The sequence below is a fragment of the Carassius gibelio genome, chromosome B25 (genome assembly GCF_023724105.1).
Source record: "Carassius gibelio isolate Cgi1373 ecotype wild population from Czech Republic chromosome B25, carGib1.2-hapl.c, whole genome shotgun sequence".
Lineage (NCBI taxonomy): Eukaryota > Metazoa > Chordata > Actinopteri > Cypriniformes > Cyprinidae > Carassius > Carassius gibelio.
The window spans coordinates 5,826,843-5,843,652 of NC_068420.1; the positions used below are offsets into that span (position 1 = coordinate 5,826,843).

The 16,810-nt window shown below is 33.3% G+C and overlaps 1 protein-coding gene across 2 annotated transcripts in view; it reads right to left on the reverse strand.

Annotated features, from left to right (window-relative positions):
• Positions 1–16,810, reverse strand: part of shisal1b (shisa like 1b) — a 41,748-nt gene that overhangs the window by 10,973 nt on the left and 13,965 nt on the right. The window contains exons 2-4 of one of the 2 annotated variants that reach the window (XM_052598156.1): positions 8,560–8,741; positions 4,242–4,455; positions 271–600 (exon numbers count right to left, since the gene is read on the reverse strand). In XM_052598156.1, the coding sequence (XP_052454116.1) occupies positions 271–600; positions 4,242–4,455; positions 8,560–8,626 (611 nt within the window). In that variant the 5' untranslated portion in view covers positions 8,627–8,741. Of the gene's footprint in view, positions 1–266; positions 601–4,241; positions 4,456–8,559; positions 8,742–16,810 lie in introns of those variants that run through there. The other variant, XM_052598155.1, reaches the window with a different exon arrangement.

A 16,810-nucleotide genomic window follows, 5' to 3' on the forward strand; every position in this document is an offset into this window, starting at 1 on the left:
TGTACAGTACAAAACTATGCACTGATCAGGAATTTTCGTGATCGATTCCAATTGCCGATTTTACAATTTCATTTTGTCATTTTAGGGGGTTAGGATTTTTATGGTGTTGCAATGAAGTTGTAGAATTGGATTTTTGGGGAGATTTTTTACTTTCTCGGTAATCAACACTAAGCCACATGTACTTCTGAATGGGCTTAACTTGAACTGAACCCAGAACAGTTATTTTCAGATGCACTCAGTATGTTTCTGTGTGGTTTGCGATTCACTCACCAGGCTGTTGTGGTGTTGTGCGCGGTCTGTGCTGGGCTCTGTGTGTCTCCCATCAGGCTGTGTCTGATCTGACCGCAGCTGTGTTCATGATGTTGCTCTTGAGGTTCTGACGGAGCTGCGGGTTGAGCTGGCCGTCCGTCCCTCTCCTCCTGCCCTTCGCCGTGCCACTGACCACGGGCCTGTTTTAGCCAACGGCCACCCAACCCACACTTCTCCAGATAAACCCGGCACACCTCGTAGTTCATGGCTGAGTAATACAGAAAATCAAGCGCTAGCAGCACCATGACGAAGAATCCGTAGATCCACACGCCGATTAATGCAGAGTAATTGCTGTGACAGAGAAAACAGGGACGTATTAGATGCACTTAACATTTTATATGGCCATAAACAAACGTTTTTATGATATACAGTATCAAAAAAACCATGCAAAGTGGACGGAAACTCTTTAACAGTATTATTGGTCTTATAAAAACTGAAGTACTTCAATAAATTCAGACTTCATTAGCATTATATGAGCCATTCAGTGTTAATAAACCCTTTTACAGCTCCTTTTGAGTATAAATCCCTGCCAAGACTTAAAGAAAAGTGCAGTAAAAGCGAAACTTTCACTTTTTGATGAAGCACAGGCCTTGTGCTGTCAGACAAGGCCACAACTGACAGGGACAATATTGAGGTCTCGATAATGTATGGTGTTATTAGAGTGGAGAACAAAGGGGAACAGATGCAGTGTGTGTGATATCAGATCTCTTTGATGCTGGTACCCAGAGTCCAACGGTACGGGAGTGAAACTGGATTTGGCGAGTACATGAAGCTGAATTATTGGCTAGTTTTAAACTAATTGCAATGTAATACATGCAATAAAAGGACCCTCACTTTTGTATGTGATGTGGAAAAAGATCAAAGAGTTTCAAACGGTTTGCTTAAAGAAAGTCAACTTTCATTGAGCGGAAAATTTATCAGATGTTTATCTAGGTTTCATTGCTTCAAATCCAGAAATATCTGGTGACATACTACTGCCAAAAGAGATTTATGATGACAAAAAGCAAAGTGGGTCACAAAGTTTTTGAAGGTGACTGGCTTTGCAAGATGTTTGCCACACAAATGGTAACAGTATTTAAAACAAAAGTATTAATGTAAAATGTTAAAATGGTTAAATTTGTATTACATTAAATATTACATTTATTAAGCTCTTATGATTTACTGAATTTTGAATACTATGCATTATGCAGAATTTTATATTTATTTTATAATAATAATAAAAATAATACTGGTGACATACTACTGCCAAAATGGATTTAGGAGGAACATCATATGTGACTGGCTGCTTCATATGATGCAAAATGTATGCCGGAAATATTATGAATTATAGATTTACTACTACTATGACTAATGTCAATATAATGTTTTACTTTTTCTGTGGCAAACAGTGCACGGCATTGTGCCTCTATTTGTGTGAAATATTGATTTAATATTTCTAATAATCAGCGCTTGACATTAACTTTTTTGCTTACCAGCCACTGTGGCTAGTGGTTTTCTAAAATTACTAACCACTCAGCATTTCCACTGGGCACAATTTTATTTGACTTTTATTTAACTAAAAGTTACTGCATACTAACATTTATTTAAATTGATTTCCAGGGCTTTACTTGTGCCTAGTTAAAGGACATTTTTCCCTAACCTTGTTAAATGTGTGCAGCATATTCCATATCAAATTCTTATAAATCATTAATAATTTCACTTAATATAGTAAGACACTGTAGGGCCGTTCAGATGTCTGATTCATTCAAGCAGGGGCACAGCAGACTCGGGGGACGATCTTTGGAACTATTTTCGTTAACCAATTTGAGCAAAAACTGTCAACACTGACAATGTTGTACTAAAATGTATATTAACTAGGCTACTCGTTTGAACCTTTGAACCAGTTGAGGAACCCTTGCGCTTGCGTAGTAAAAGTATAACCTGTGGGGAAAAAGGCATTTTAAACCTTATTTTGGAGCAAAGTTATAAAAAAATTTCAGTGATTTTTTTTTTTTTTTTTTTACTGCTGTTTCTATAAAAGCAGTTTTTATGTCGCGGTGACCAGTAAAAGTGCAGTTCTGGCTCTCTGCCCATTCGTTTAGATAGGAGCCTGGTCTTGTTAGTCTGAAATAGCTGCCCGGAGGCGTTGCCAAGATGGCGCCCGAGTGGCACGACTTGCCTAAAAGGACTTTGGCCATAATCACAGACACTTATCATGGGTTGTTGATGTCGATGTGGCTTTCCTTCATTTTAACCTGGACTCACAATTGCTTGATGCACAATAACTCAAATCTGCACTAGATATGCTTTTATATGCCGAAACATCCAAAGATGCGGGTTCCTGTCCTCTTGGGTGGTTTAACCTTAGGCCATCAGTAAATATCACTGGCTACATCCAGCTGACCACAGATGAGAATGAAATGGCTTCCCACAAGGACGGCCGCACTTTCAGGATCTTCATCCTGCCTGAGAGCGCAGCAGCACACCGCAGCCTCAGACATTTCCACATCATTAGCTGTCATGAGTGTGAGGCTGGTACCCTGATCTGAGAGCAGTTAGTACTTTCAGTTAATATTTGATGAGAATGGAAGCATTTCATAGCGTCAACAAGTAAACAGAACTGGTGCGACATCAAAAAAAGAGAAAAAAGATTTGGCTTTTATGATCTGTCAAAAAAACTTTCACATGCAGCGCTCTGGAATACTTGATTCAAGTGGTCATTAGCATTATTCTGATGTCAGTTATGTATAACGACGACCTTGACACAGCTGCTCTATTTTGTCACTTCATAATTTAAATTCAAATTAATATTTCATAATTTAAGCAGTATTTCTGAAATATCTGGTGCTCTGAAGCCATGAAAATGCATGCATAAATACATGAATTGATAAATGGTAAATACATTGTCACAAATATATAGATTTTTTTCTTATTTTATATTTACCCCAAATATTTTAAATATTTAAATATGATTCATATTGTAATAAATATTCATTTACAATATGATCCATCAAAGTGTGTTGGGAATTGTAGACTGAATATATTAATTTTTGTTTCAGTGACAATTAAAATGTAACATTTTTTGATAATATTTTATATTAAAACAAGAAACAGATATTTTTAAATATCTATCAATATACGTAGTATATAGTAGATAAACATTTAAATGACTAATATAATATTATTTTAAATATTAATCTAATTAGGCTTTTTTGATGTATTTAATTGTCAATATTATGAATTATTGGTTGTTTATTATTTGATATAATAATAATATTAATAATGATTATTGTAAACTGGTGACATAATACTGCCTAAACGGTTTAATGAGGAACAAAAACAAAGTGGGTCATAGTATTTTTGTTAAAATGTCTGGCTTTTATCATATATGATGCAACATTATCCAAAGATCAAAAAACAAAAATGAGTACTATGACAAAACTTATTCCATTTGAGACTATAAAAAAGAGAAGCTAACTGATATCTACTGTATGTACCTAGGTACATTATATATAATAACTAATAACTACAAATGTGATGGTCGTTTTGTACAATATGTAGTATATATCATGTAATAATAATGCTACGTCATATCAGAACCATCAAATTATGTTGGCCTTTTTCAAATGAAGTTCTTAGTATTTTTTTTACAGTACCATGTTGAGATCACATGACCAGCCGTACATGTATACTATACTACTCACATGTCTATAACCCTTTACTTGTTTGGACACACTTGTTGGGGAAAAAGGATAATATCTGAGAAATAAACCTGCCACTGGTAACCAGATTCATTTTGTGTGTGTGTGCTGTTGCAACCAGGCTTTTAGTGTCAGTAGAAACTCCAGGATCACTGTACTGAATCATAACATAGAAATGACTTGTTGAAACTTTTCTCCGGTTTAAGGATCTGGAGTCAGCACTGTGTTTGTAGTTGAAGGCAGGAGACTCACTTGTGAGCGTAGCCGTCTGGAGACGTGGTCAGGTTGACCTGCATGACTGTTTGAAACTCGGTCTCGTTGCAGCAGTACTTGAAGGCCGTGTTGTTATGGTGGCAACAGAACATGTACGTCTTGTTGTCCGAGAGACGAGGACAGTGAAATCCAAAGTGGTAGCGCCCCTTGTGATCGGTGTAAGGCTCACACACCCGAAAGTGAGCAGAGAGAGCTGTGTGGAAGACAATCATGAACAGGACAGTGAGCGTGATATGCAGGGATGCCAGGTTTTCACTACAAAACCCGCCCAATTGCTACTCAAAACTAGCCCAATTTGCTTTAAAGGGAGTCCCCAGGTAAAAATCATGTTCAGGGGGGTCAAATACACTCTTTTTGGCAGGGTTCCTTTGGTAAGATTCATATTTTAGGTTCTATACGCTATTAGCATCGCTTCAACCCGCTGACATGGAAAAACAATCCGCGGCAACATTATTAAAGTAGACCTATTCTGCAGGAAAACTTTAGACTTGGCAACACTGTTGATTATGAGATAGTAAACTTATCTAGTCTTTGTTTTGTTTTTTAACCCTATTTAATTTCTGGAAGCATGTTCTCTTAATGTAAACAGTTTATCAGTGCACACCACTATAATATCATATCATATCATATCATATCATATCATATCATAAATGCCATAGTACAGAGGATTAATGAATTGCAAATATAAGATATGAAGTCGTATTCTAATAATAATAATTTGCAATTCATTTTTGTTCCACAATATTATATTAAATATAATATTAAATTCAATATATTAAAATTAAATTATATTTAATATAAGATGTAAAGTCATATTTAAGATAATATTTAAATATATAATATAAGAATTACAATATAATAAAATATCATAATTAATATAATATAAATAAAAGTACTATTATATTTGTAATAGACATATAATAAATATTTTATTAAAGATATATAATAATAATAAGTATATATATATATATATATATATATATATATATATATATATATATATATATATATACATACATACATACATACATACATACATACATACATACATACATACATACATACATACATATATATATATATATATATATATATATATATATATATATATATATATATACATATATATATACATATATATACATATATATATATACACTTCATAGTATAGAAGTGAAATGAATTGCAAATATAAGATATAGTCATATTAAAGTTTATTTTAAATATATAATGTAAGGATTACAATATAACTAAATATCATAATATAATATAATAGAAATAAAATTAATTGTAAATATAAAATCATAGGTAATCTCATATTAAAGATATAATATAATATATAAAACATTATATTGTGGAAGTAAAATGTCAACATAAGATCTAAATTAATATTAAAGAAACTAAATAGATATAATATAATAATATAATTAATAAATATAAACATAATATAATAATACAATAGAAATACAATGAATTGTAAATATAAATTATATGTAATAAATGTCATCATGTCATAAATGCAATTAAGCCACAGCGTAATGTGTTTTGTTGCATACATTCAGCTAGCAACTCATTTTCAAACGGCTGATCTTTAGTCAAGTCTTTTAATTAATAAGAGATGCATTTCAGTGAGTTTCAGTTATAATTCCCCCTGAATTAATGACCATCTGCACATTTAGTGGACCTCTCAGAAACTGGATGGTGTTCTGAAGCAGAAAAACTTTTCTCACTGATCTGAGCACGGCACAAAAGCAATGCTGCAAGGCGTGTTTTTAATATATGACAGTCATAGTTCTGCTTCATTATTCATCTCTGAACTCAAAACAGAGAGTGACAGTGAGATCTGGGCGACTAACCCATGTTGACACGATTCCCCCTGAACTACTCAAACTGAACCAGCAGACCACAGACGTCAAAGAGAGACTACTTTTCTTGCTGCCGCACCACATCTACTTGTTCTGAATCTCAATCACCGAGAGTTGGTGGTGCAGACATACTAAACAAAACTCAACCTGATTTGTTTAATTAGACAGAAGGAGAAAAGTAACTAGTGCTAGAGCTTCAAAACTCATTTAGATGGTTTAGATTAAGTTTTCTTTTCTTTTTTTTGAGGTGGTTTACTTAAATCAAAGAGCCGAGAGTCTTAAGAAGCACAAGAACTAAACCGTTTCTATGTATTACATAATGAACATTTCCAAACAATCTTTTAGTAATCAAAGTTTGATTGCAAGTAAGAACTCATAGTTTAGCCTGACGCCAAATAAATGCTTGCAAACATCGTCGTGTTCGCCTGAGGAGGTAACCATAGCAACAGTATGTTAAATACAAAGTGAAAAACACTTTGTATTTTCACTTTGTAATAAAATTCACTTCATATTATAGGCATGTCATAAAACTGTCCTTACAGACTTAAAGTAAGTTAATACTTCTAGTGAATATAGTGATCTAGTGAAGACGTACACACACACACACACACACACACACACACACACACACACACACACACACACACACACGTGTTTGTGTATGTTTTCACTAGAACATCACTACATTCACTCAAAGTGACACTCTCTCTATATAATGCAGCTTTAAATTTGTATAATTTACTATTTGAACAGAAAATACAGTAATGACTATCGTGCATTTTTATCATCCATTACAGAAAATAAGTCATTCAGAGTATATCAAAAAATATGCAAAATATAAATCCGCCATATTTAGAACCAGAATAATTCGATGGCATTAAAAGACTTAAGCATTACAGGATGTCTTGTCTTTGATCCATGTATATTTGTGTGTATATGTTGTTTTAAAATGTAATGAAATATGTGATATTTTAATGATATTTTGTGTTCGTGTTTGTTTGTTTTTCTTGATGATTTTCTCGTTGCTGTCCAAGGCTTTAGATTCTGCTGCAGAGTGAATGACTCACGCTTGTCTTTAATAATTAAAGAGGTTTTTTGATTTGATCCAGCTTTATGACCTGTAATCTCCCACAATCTCGCACCCGATCAATGTCTCCCAGCGGAGGCAGAACTCACAGTGAGACACAGATGGACAATGGGAGAAACTAATTGGACAGCTTACAGATGCTGGGAAAAGAAGGCTGTATGAGAGCGGTAAATCTGATAAGAGGATGTTTCTTCATCTGCAGGCACCTTTATGTCCCACGGGTTGATTATTGAAACAAATGGGTTTCAACTCTGTTGTGGTCACTTTAAATCTGTCTTGAAATATGTCTTTATCATTTAGTTTCCCAGTTTAATGTTTAACATCTTTTTCCCATTGTAAAAAATATGAATTACTACATTTTAAAAACTATAAGAAGAATTAAATATAATACGAATTTTTTATGTTTTTAAATATATGTATATTAAATATAAATGAAAAATAATAATAATTTTTTTAGTTAAATCACAGTAAATATTCCAATTTTATTTTATTTGTTCATTTTAAATAATTGTGTTTGCACAAATTATGACTGTCAAGTTTCTCATAATAAATTCAATTGAAAATTAACTCAATTAAATATTAAATTAAAATATTATACAACAATTTAAAAGGATCCAGAACTGTAAAAGTAATATGTGTACTATTTACAGTACATAAACATTTAAACAAACTCAAACCAAAAAAAATTATATAATAAAATGTTTATATTTACTGTGCAATTTAATTTAGAAATAATTAAATGTTTGCGAAAATCATCTGCCAGTTTGCACCTAATAAAGTTAAATGCTCTTATTAAATTTTAAATGTAATAAATTAATATATTATTAAATAGTTATCCCAAAAAAAAATGAAACTAATATGAAGCAAGTGTTTAATCGTGCATTTCCCATGAAAACTTTTTAATTAGTACATTATTAACTAAAATCAATACAAATGAAAGTGAAAAATTTACTATGATTCAATGAAAAAAAAAATAATAATAATATTTTTTTTGCGCAAATTATAACTGTCAATTTGCACCTATAGTAAAAATTATATTAAATATATTTTTTATATTTTTTATAAAATTACGTCAATTAATGTGTATATTATCAAATCATTTAAAATAATCCCAAAATTTGGAAATATCATATTTGTGCATATTTACAGTATGACCAATAAATTTATTAATTTCTGATTCTTCACAGTTCCCAAAATACCTACAGATGAAGAAATTTCCATGTGCTTTTGAACTGTCAGTTTTTGATATTTCTAAGAGTCTCTCTGTTTGCTTCTATCAGCAGAATTCAGACGTGTGTATAACGAACGGCGGTTGTGTGTGTACGTCCAAACGAAACCATCTCACCTGTACTAGACAGAACCAGGAAGATGATGGTCAGGATGTTGATGGAGGGATGATTGGTGACACTCATCTTCTTGTCCTCCCTCAGGGGAGGATGGAGACATGAAGCCTGACAGCTTCAGCTGCTTCCAGATGTCATCTTTATCTCCAGCTTCTGTTCATGACGCGACAGTTTGCCAGCACACCTGTAGCAGAAGAGGGCAGGTGTTATGATCACACCAAGACATCTGTACAGTAAGATCTGTCACTGCTCGTGTCTTCTTCAGTCAGAGATTGAGCAAATCTACCCTTCCTACATAGTTTATTTCCAAACCAAAAAACTGACAGAATTCAAAGCCAGAATGCCTTGAAAATCTGGTGTAAGAACACAAATTTCACCAATAGGTGACATGTTGATTTAAACATGAACAACATGAAGTAGAAAGACTGAAATCGTGTTTTCTTGGAAAATGCCTCACCAAAGAAGTAGAAGGGAAAAAAACTTGCAAAAAGTCATTTTCCAAACAACAGTGGCTAATTTTTTTTCTTCACATTTTTGAGGTTCTTACAAGTAAAAGTTGACATAGTTGGGTAAATCTGGAAAAATTGGTGAACAGAAACTACAACAAATATCAGTTTTGTGTTCCCATTATCCTCCCAATAGCATTCCTATGGCTTTCCAAAAGAGGAAAAAAAATATTGAATTCTGATCAGAAGAGAGAAAATGTCAGATTTGCTGTCACACCGTCACCTATCTATTAGAAACATACCTTCACCAGTTTTCTGGCAATTATAAAACCAAAAAATAGTTGTATAAATGTACATTACATTTTTAAACAATAACAACAACTGTATCATGTTAATAACTATGCTAAATAAATTCTAATTAATGTGTGGCTGATTTTGCAAGCGTTTAAAGTAGAATCACTGCTGTTATCTGCATGCTGTGATCGTTTATTTTGTGCTGGTGAAGGATATAACATTTATTTTTGCAACTGTTTGGACCCAGACACATTTGTCCTTTCCGTCGGCGTTTTGCTTTTCCAAATTCATGCTCTTCCTTGTCGTCTGCGCATCGCGTTGTTTTGTGGACGAGGGCGGATCTGAGACGAGGTGTTGTTGGAGAACAGTATACATCTGATAGTGGAGCTGTTGGTGAAGATGAATAGTGATTCGTGTGAGTTTCAGTCAGTTGAAGTGGAGTGGGATTCCCCAGAAGTCTGACAAAAGTGCAGAGTTTTGGTTTGTTTTATAAGGCTAATGCCCTGGATGAAATTGAAATGGCTGTATTTGATGCGGACCCAATACGTCATTTAGTTTGTAACCCAGTGTACTTCTGTGTGATTTTATGATTGGATTTAAAGAGTTGAAAGTAAGAGGGGACCATGAAGTCAGCTAAACAGAAAAGCAATTACTACTACATTTTGATCAAAGATTATAAAGCATTTTCTAAATAACGTACACAATAACATTAATTAACTCCATAATTAACATATAAATAGTAAATTTACTATTCAAAAAACAAATTGTAAAATGTATTTTATAATAGAATTATTTTTTTTTCCCATTGAACCACACTACTTTTTAAATGAATGTGCCGGCAGGGTTTTATTGTGCACAACTAAAAATCTAATCATTCATCAAATAACATGCAAAATAACATTTAAAGCAACCAGTTTTGCTGGTAAATGGTAGTCAAGGTAGTGGTTTGTATTGCTATTTTTGTAATTTAAAGTTTATTTTGTTTGTTATGTACTTTAAGGAATGCCTTAGGTTTTATTGTGCACAATTCACACACACACACACACACACACACACACACACACACACACACACACACACACACACACACACACACACACACACACATATGTAATGTGCAATAAAATGTAGAATTATTAAATTAGCAGATAAATAGTAGTAAAAGTTGTAGCCTTATTATTTTTGTAACTCAGTATTTTTATTGTATTTTATTTTCTGTTTTCAACCACATCTAATGCGCTTTATTTTTTAAATAAACGTCCAAGGTTTTATTGTTGTGCATAATCTATCACACTTAAAAAAAAGTATTACTATTCATAAATAGTATTAAAAGTATTAATCTTTTTATTATTATTATTATTGTTATTATTATTTTATTTATCAACCACATGTAATGTACTTTTTTAATAAATGTGCATGTATTTATTGAGCACAATTCATCATCTGTCATCAAAATGAAATCTTTTGACATTAGCATGGAAGCAAGGGGAATAAGAGAGAAATAAATGTAATCAATAATAACAAAGTCATGCTTTTTCGCACTGTCTTGGTTCTAATCTTGCACAGCCTGCAAAAAAACAAAAAAAGATTTGAGGAAAAAATTAATTTAACGTCATGTCAGAAAAGTATGTTATACAGAAATGTCAGGAAATTGAGAAACTTTCACATCTTTAACTTTAATCTTAGTCAACAGAATGGATATTTGCCTAAACCCAAGAAATAATTATAGCGTTTAAAAGGAACATGCTAATCAGCTCTTAAATGATTAATAAAGGAAGTAATAAAGTACAGCAGCTAATAATATGCTTGATTTAGCAGCCTTCATCTCAGCGGCAGAGTTGAAATGTTAACATGAAATATTAGACTGCTCTTCTGAATGTGTCAGCTGTCTTTATGAGAACATTTGTGCCGAGAGGCTCACCACGGCTTTCCGCTGATTACGAAGCGAGCAAGAACAAGGCAAGAACGTCACATAATATTTTTAGCATTTTAATTTGGTGTTGAGTGTCAGAATGTGACATTTCTCCTTGTCTACAGTATTCATCATAACTAACTATTGTTCCTATTCCTCTGGTAGTGAGTGTGTCTCAGAAGTCAGCGTTTTTCTCTTCTCCTTGTAATATCAAGTCCAGATATTACAATCCAGATTGCACAAGGTCATATTTCACATGCATAATTCAAGATTATTCCCTATAGGGTGTTGTGGATGGATCTGTCTTGTATATAAATATTTATTCAATTTAGAATTTATTTCATTCTTTAATCTTTTTAAATGCTTTATTTATTTCTATGTTTATATTCTTAACTTTATTCTATAATAATAGAATGTATTATTATTATTATTATTATTATCTATCTGAATATATGTATTAAATTCCAAATTTTTGGCAACTATCTTTCTTAATATTTATTTATGGAAACAATGGTTAGCATGGTGGATTGTAGAGTTTGTCTTCCATCTTGTTGGTCTTGAATGTGTGTGTGTGTGTGTTTTTATTGTGAACAAATGAGGTATTCCCATTTTTCCCGTTTTCCGGTTCTAAAACCGTTCAGCTCCTCCCCCTTCCTCCAGTATTACAGCTTCTTTGTGTTCTCTGAAGATAATTTCATGTGATTCCGGACAGCTCCTAAATATAAAATAATTACTGTACTGTGACATTTTGCTTTCTTAACCTTTAAAGCATTTCTAGATTGACTTTAGCCTAATGACCAACCAATGTTCATAGCAAAAAAGCATTTTCGCCTCATGCTATCATAAGCTGTTGACCAAAATAAACCTGCAGAAGTAAGTGAAACACCCACCCACTCCGTGCAGACATCTTGTTAAAAGGACCAGCATGCATTTCCAGCTAGTTTAGGCTAGTTTGCTTAACATACCCTTGTCAGGTGCCCAAAATTAGTCTAAAACCAGCACATTTGACCAATAGAAATCTGCTCTTAGCTGCTTTTAGATGGTTTTGAGACATGTTTTGGGGCAAGAACACCAGAGTAACTAAAACAACCCTGTAAAACCAATTCAAACCAAATTCTAGCTCAGTGTGCTGTGGACCGGTTTTCAGTTCTGGTCTTCTCTGCAGGGACGGCATGTTTTGTTCTTCTGATCTGGCAGTAAACAAACCCGAATGATGCACCGCTGACATTTCCTGATGTGGTGGGACTTAATCAGAGACGCTGACATCCGTGTCACTGTCCTGTTTTGTATATTTGCCCTCTGTTTGTGAGCGGGACCAAATGTCACGTCTGCACGGAGCTTCATGATTAGCATCCAAGGCTTGAATTATCATGAAGCGTCTCTATTAGCATACAGTCTTCAGACTAGCTGGCTTTCTCAATTTCCAGCACCGCCTCGAAGCAAATCACAGCATGTCATGGGCGAGTGTCAATCAACCTTTTTAACTGGAGGGCGAGATATGATATCTCTCTTTTCTTTAACTCTTTATCTCTCTCTAGTTCATACAGCCTTTCCCAGTGATGGAGAAATATACTCAGAAATAAGCTTAAACTGTGTGAACAGATCAAAAGAACTAAAACTGATTTTCTATATTTTCCTCCTAAAACAGCTAGTTGAAGTAGGTTGTGTCAGTGTTATTTCAGTAGTATGTAGATAATGTTATAATGTTATTTTTATTTTTGTTTAAAATGGCTATTTTATATTTTCAGTTTTCTTTTTAATTAAAGTTTTAGTAATTTGTGTCATTTTTTAATCCTTGTCATTTAATAGTTAATAGTATAAAGTATTATCTTTGAGATTTAGGTTTTTATTTTATTTTTGAATTTTCAATTTCCAAAAAACAAGAACATCAACATTTTATTAGTTTTAGTTAATTGAAAATTAACGGAGTTCCCGAAGGTTAATTGCTAACATTGTGGATGTAAAAAAATAATTAATAAATAACATTTTACATTTATATTTTATATGAATATTTCAGATTTTGAATTAGTTAAAAAAATTCAGGTTTTGTTTTAATTTAATTTTTTATAGTTTTTTTTTTTTTGTATGGCTTTATGTTTATCTCAGTTTTAGTTTTAGTCATTTTAGTACTTCAAGTTAAATGAAAATGAGAAATTATTCATTTTCAGTTTTCACTTTATGATTTAATTTGTTCCCATTTAAGTTTAGTAAATTTTGAATAAAAATAGAAATGTTTCTTGTGTATCTGAATTAAGTTTTTTATCAAATTTTTTTCAAAAATTAACAGACTAATTTACTATCTTTACTTTACATAAATATATTTCTAATAATCCTTGAAACTCTATTTACTTCAAGTAATTACAGTAAAAACTTCATAGAAAGGTTTGCAATTGATTTTCTATGCAAACATGAGCTGGATGAATGTGTCTGACTGTTGTGATGTGTGTGTGTGTGTGTGTGTGTGATCAGGGTCAGGTGAACCCAAAACAGCTGAATTATACAAGGTTTCCATGAATAGACAACATGCAGTTGTACACATCTTTAATTTGTGTGTGTTCTGTTCTTGCATACTTCTGGCAAATAATGCAGATTATTGCATCACATACTAACCAGTGCCTCACTGAAATGACAATTTGCTACAATTTAGTTTTCTTCTTTATATATTTTACTGTTCTACCTCTATTATTCTGTCTCATAAAGGCAAAACTCTCATAAAGATGCATTAGATGCAGCTGACAGACACTAAGCTTTAGTAGACCTCGTGCATTGCTTTGATTTGACTCACTCTCATTGGATAAAAAACAGCAAGGCTTAGACTATTCTTCTTTTGCAATTTGAACCATATATTATGTTGCAATTCCTAAAAACGTTAGCAGCCAGTTACTCTCAGCCTCGGATCGCATGCCCACGAACCGCCCACAGTCTCGTCCGATCTATATTGCACAGAAAACTAGAAAGCGCTTGTGAAAGCCCCAATCAGATCCTCGGATGACAATCTTCCACAGGTGCACAGAGGGATTTTGCCTTTCAGAGACATTTGTGAGAGGATTTCATGAACCGGAAGGTATATCCTGCTTTTTATGACTGTGAAATAGTCAGTATTTATGGACAGATTTCTTTAGTGTTTTCTGTGACCATTTGAGAACATTGTGGTCAGCATATAAGAATGATTTCTGAAGATCATGTGACACTGAAGACTGGAGTAATGATGCTGAAAATACAGCTTTGCATAACAAAGATACAAAATATTCTCAGGAAAAAAAAAATAGTTTGCAGACACAAGATTTGATATATTCGAAAAGAAAATAGTTATTTTAAATAGTAATAAAGCAAGTGATCAGTTCCTGTCCAGGTGGGTGGTTTCTGCCTTTAGTTAGACGTCTGGCTGTGCATGACTAGCCAGCTGGTCAGCAAGTTTTGTTTACTCACCAGAGCTATTTTTCACTCACAGTTGGTGCTCGGCATGTCTTAAAGTTTTTAAAATGGAATAACGTCGATAAAATGACTGAAATAGGCATCCTGAGATGTCCCTGCTGTCTCTGTCACTGACTGAGGCTCTGTAAATAGCTGGAAATGGGATGCTGTTAAGACTGTGTTGCTCTCTTTGCCTGTCAATCATTGTGAGTGACAGGGTTTGATGACACTGGAGTCTGTGGAAGGCGGAGTTAGGAGAAAGGGGACGGTTTAATTCAGTGGGACAAGATATGTGCAGTAGCCTAGTATAGAAATTATATCTAGTTTAAATTTAGAAATCTGTTAAAATGTTATTCATTTGCTTTATTTTCTTTTGTTTATTTGCTTATTTCCTTATTTATATATTTGCTTTAATTTTTTTTTTATTTTTTTGTGCTTATTTGCTTTTTATTAGCTTATTTGGCTATTATTATTTTCTTTTTATTTATTTTCTTATTTGCTTATTTACTTTGATTTGCTTAATTTTCTTTTATATATTTGCATATTTATTTGTTTATTCATTTGCTATTTTTTATTTGTTTTGTTTTATATTTATATTTGGTATATTTTTTATTTATTTGCTTATTTGCTCATTAACTATTTGCTTACTTTTGCTTTTATTTTTTTCTTTCTATCTGAACTTTCTTTGACCTTTGACTTTTAATGTAAGATTAAAAAAAAAAAACATGGACACATTTTTCAAAATATTGTCTTTTGGTCACGCACATCCCGTGATCCCATCTTTAATTTTGTGTATCTGCGTGAAATGCCGTGTCTGTATTTGATTAAAATGAGAGTAATTTAGTGTCTTTATCAGGGATGTCAGGCAGACAGACACACCTCATCATTATAGTGCCTCTACGGTGCCTCTGATTATTTCAGGCTGCGAATCGGATCTCATTTTAGCATGTAGTTGCAGGTTTGAATCCACGCCAGTCACGGCTGATTTCAGTCTCCTGAGTTGATTTGGCATAAAAGAGGTTTAAATTAATTTTAAATATGCTAATTAAAATTCCATCTGTTTGGCAGTAGATGCATGTCAGTGGTGTATTTGATTGCATTTCATTTTGTGGTTTCACTGAAATCGAGAGCTCCTATTACCGTATGTCGCCTATGTTCAGGTCTGCCTTGAAAATGTTTCACTTATAATGAACCTAATGACATTTTTAATGACTTAAATTAGTTACAAATTTAACTTTTTAGGAGGACTGAGTGACAGCATTAAACATTAAATGGTGTGTTTGCACCCTTTGTCAAGTAAAGCCTCAGGTCAAAATTCTCAGGTCATCCACGATTGTTTCTTCATCAAAACAGATTTGGAGAAATGTAGCATTACATCACTTGCTCACCAATGGACCCTCTGCAGTGAATGGGTGCCGTCAGAAGGAGAGTCCAAACTGCTGATAAAAACACCACAGTTATCCACACCACTCCAGTCAGTTAACATCTTGTGAAGCAAAAAACTGTTTTAAAGAAAGAAATCTATGCGTTTTAACTTTAATCCGTCACTACTGGCCAAAATAATCCATTGTTTCCTCTGGTGAATATGTTCGTCCCCCGTTGTTCTCACATCAAAATCCACCAACACATTTGTTTAGAACTGTTTTGAACTGTTTTATCACTTTTAAACAGTGCTTGATCTGTGCATATTTCTCTCCCGATTCAGCCGAGACAACCTTTTTTCCCTGGAGAAATAATATAATGGAGGAAACAACATTTTGAAGTTAAAAAGTCTTAATGGTGGAATTGTTTCTTACAAACATACAGCTTTTCGGTTCACAAGACATTAACTGATGGACTGGAGCGGTGTGGAGTATTGTGATGTTTTTATCAGCTGTCTGGACTCTCATTCTGACGGCACCCATTCACTGCAGAGCATCCATTGGTGAGCAAGTGATTTCATGCTATATTTCTCCAAATCTGTTCTGATGAAGAAAAAAACACATCTACATTTTAGATTTTCTGGGGTGATTTTTTCTTTTTAAAAGACACTTTCTACATCTTGTGGATGTTAAAAGAATATAAAAGATTATGGGCCCTATTTTAACGATCTGAAACGCAAGTGTCAAAGCGCGAAGCGCAAGTAACTTTGTGGGCGGGTCTCGGCGCAGTTGCTATTTTCCCGGCGGGATAAATGGCTCTTGCGCC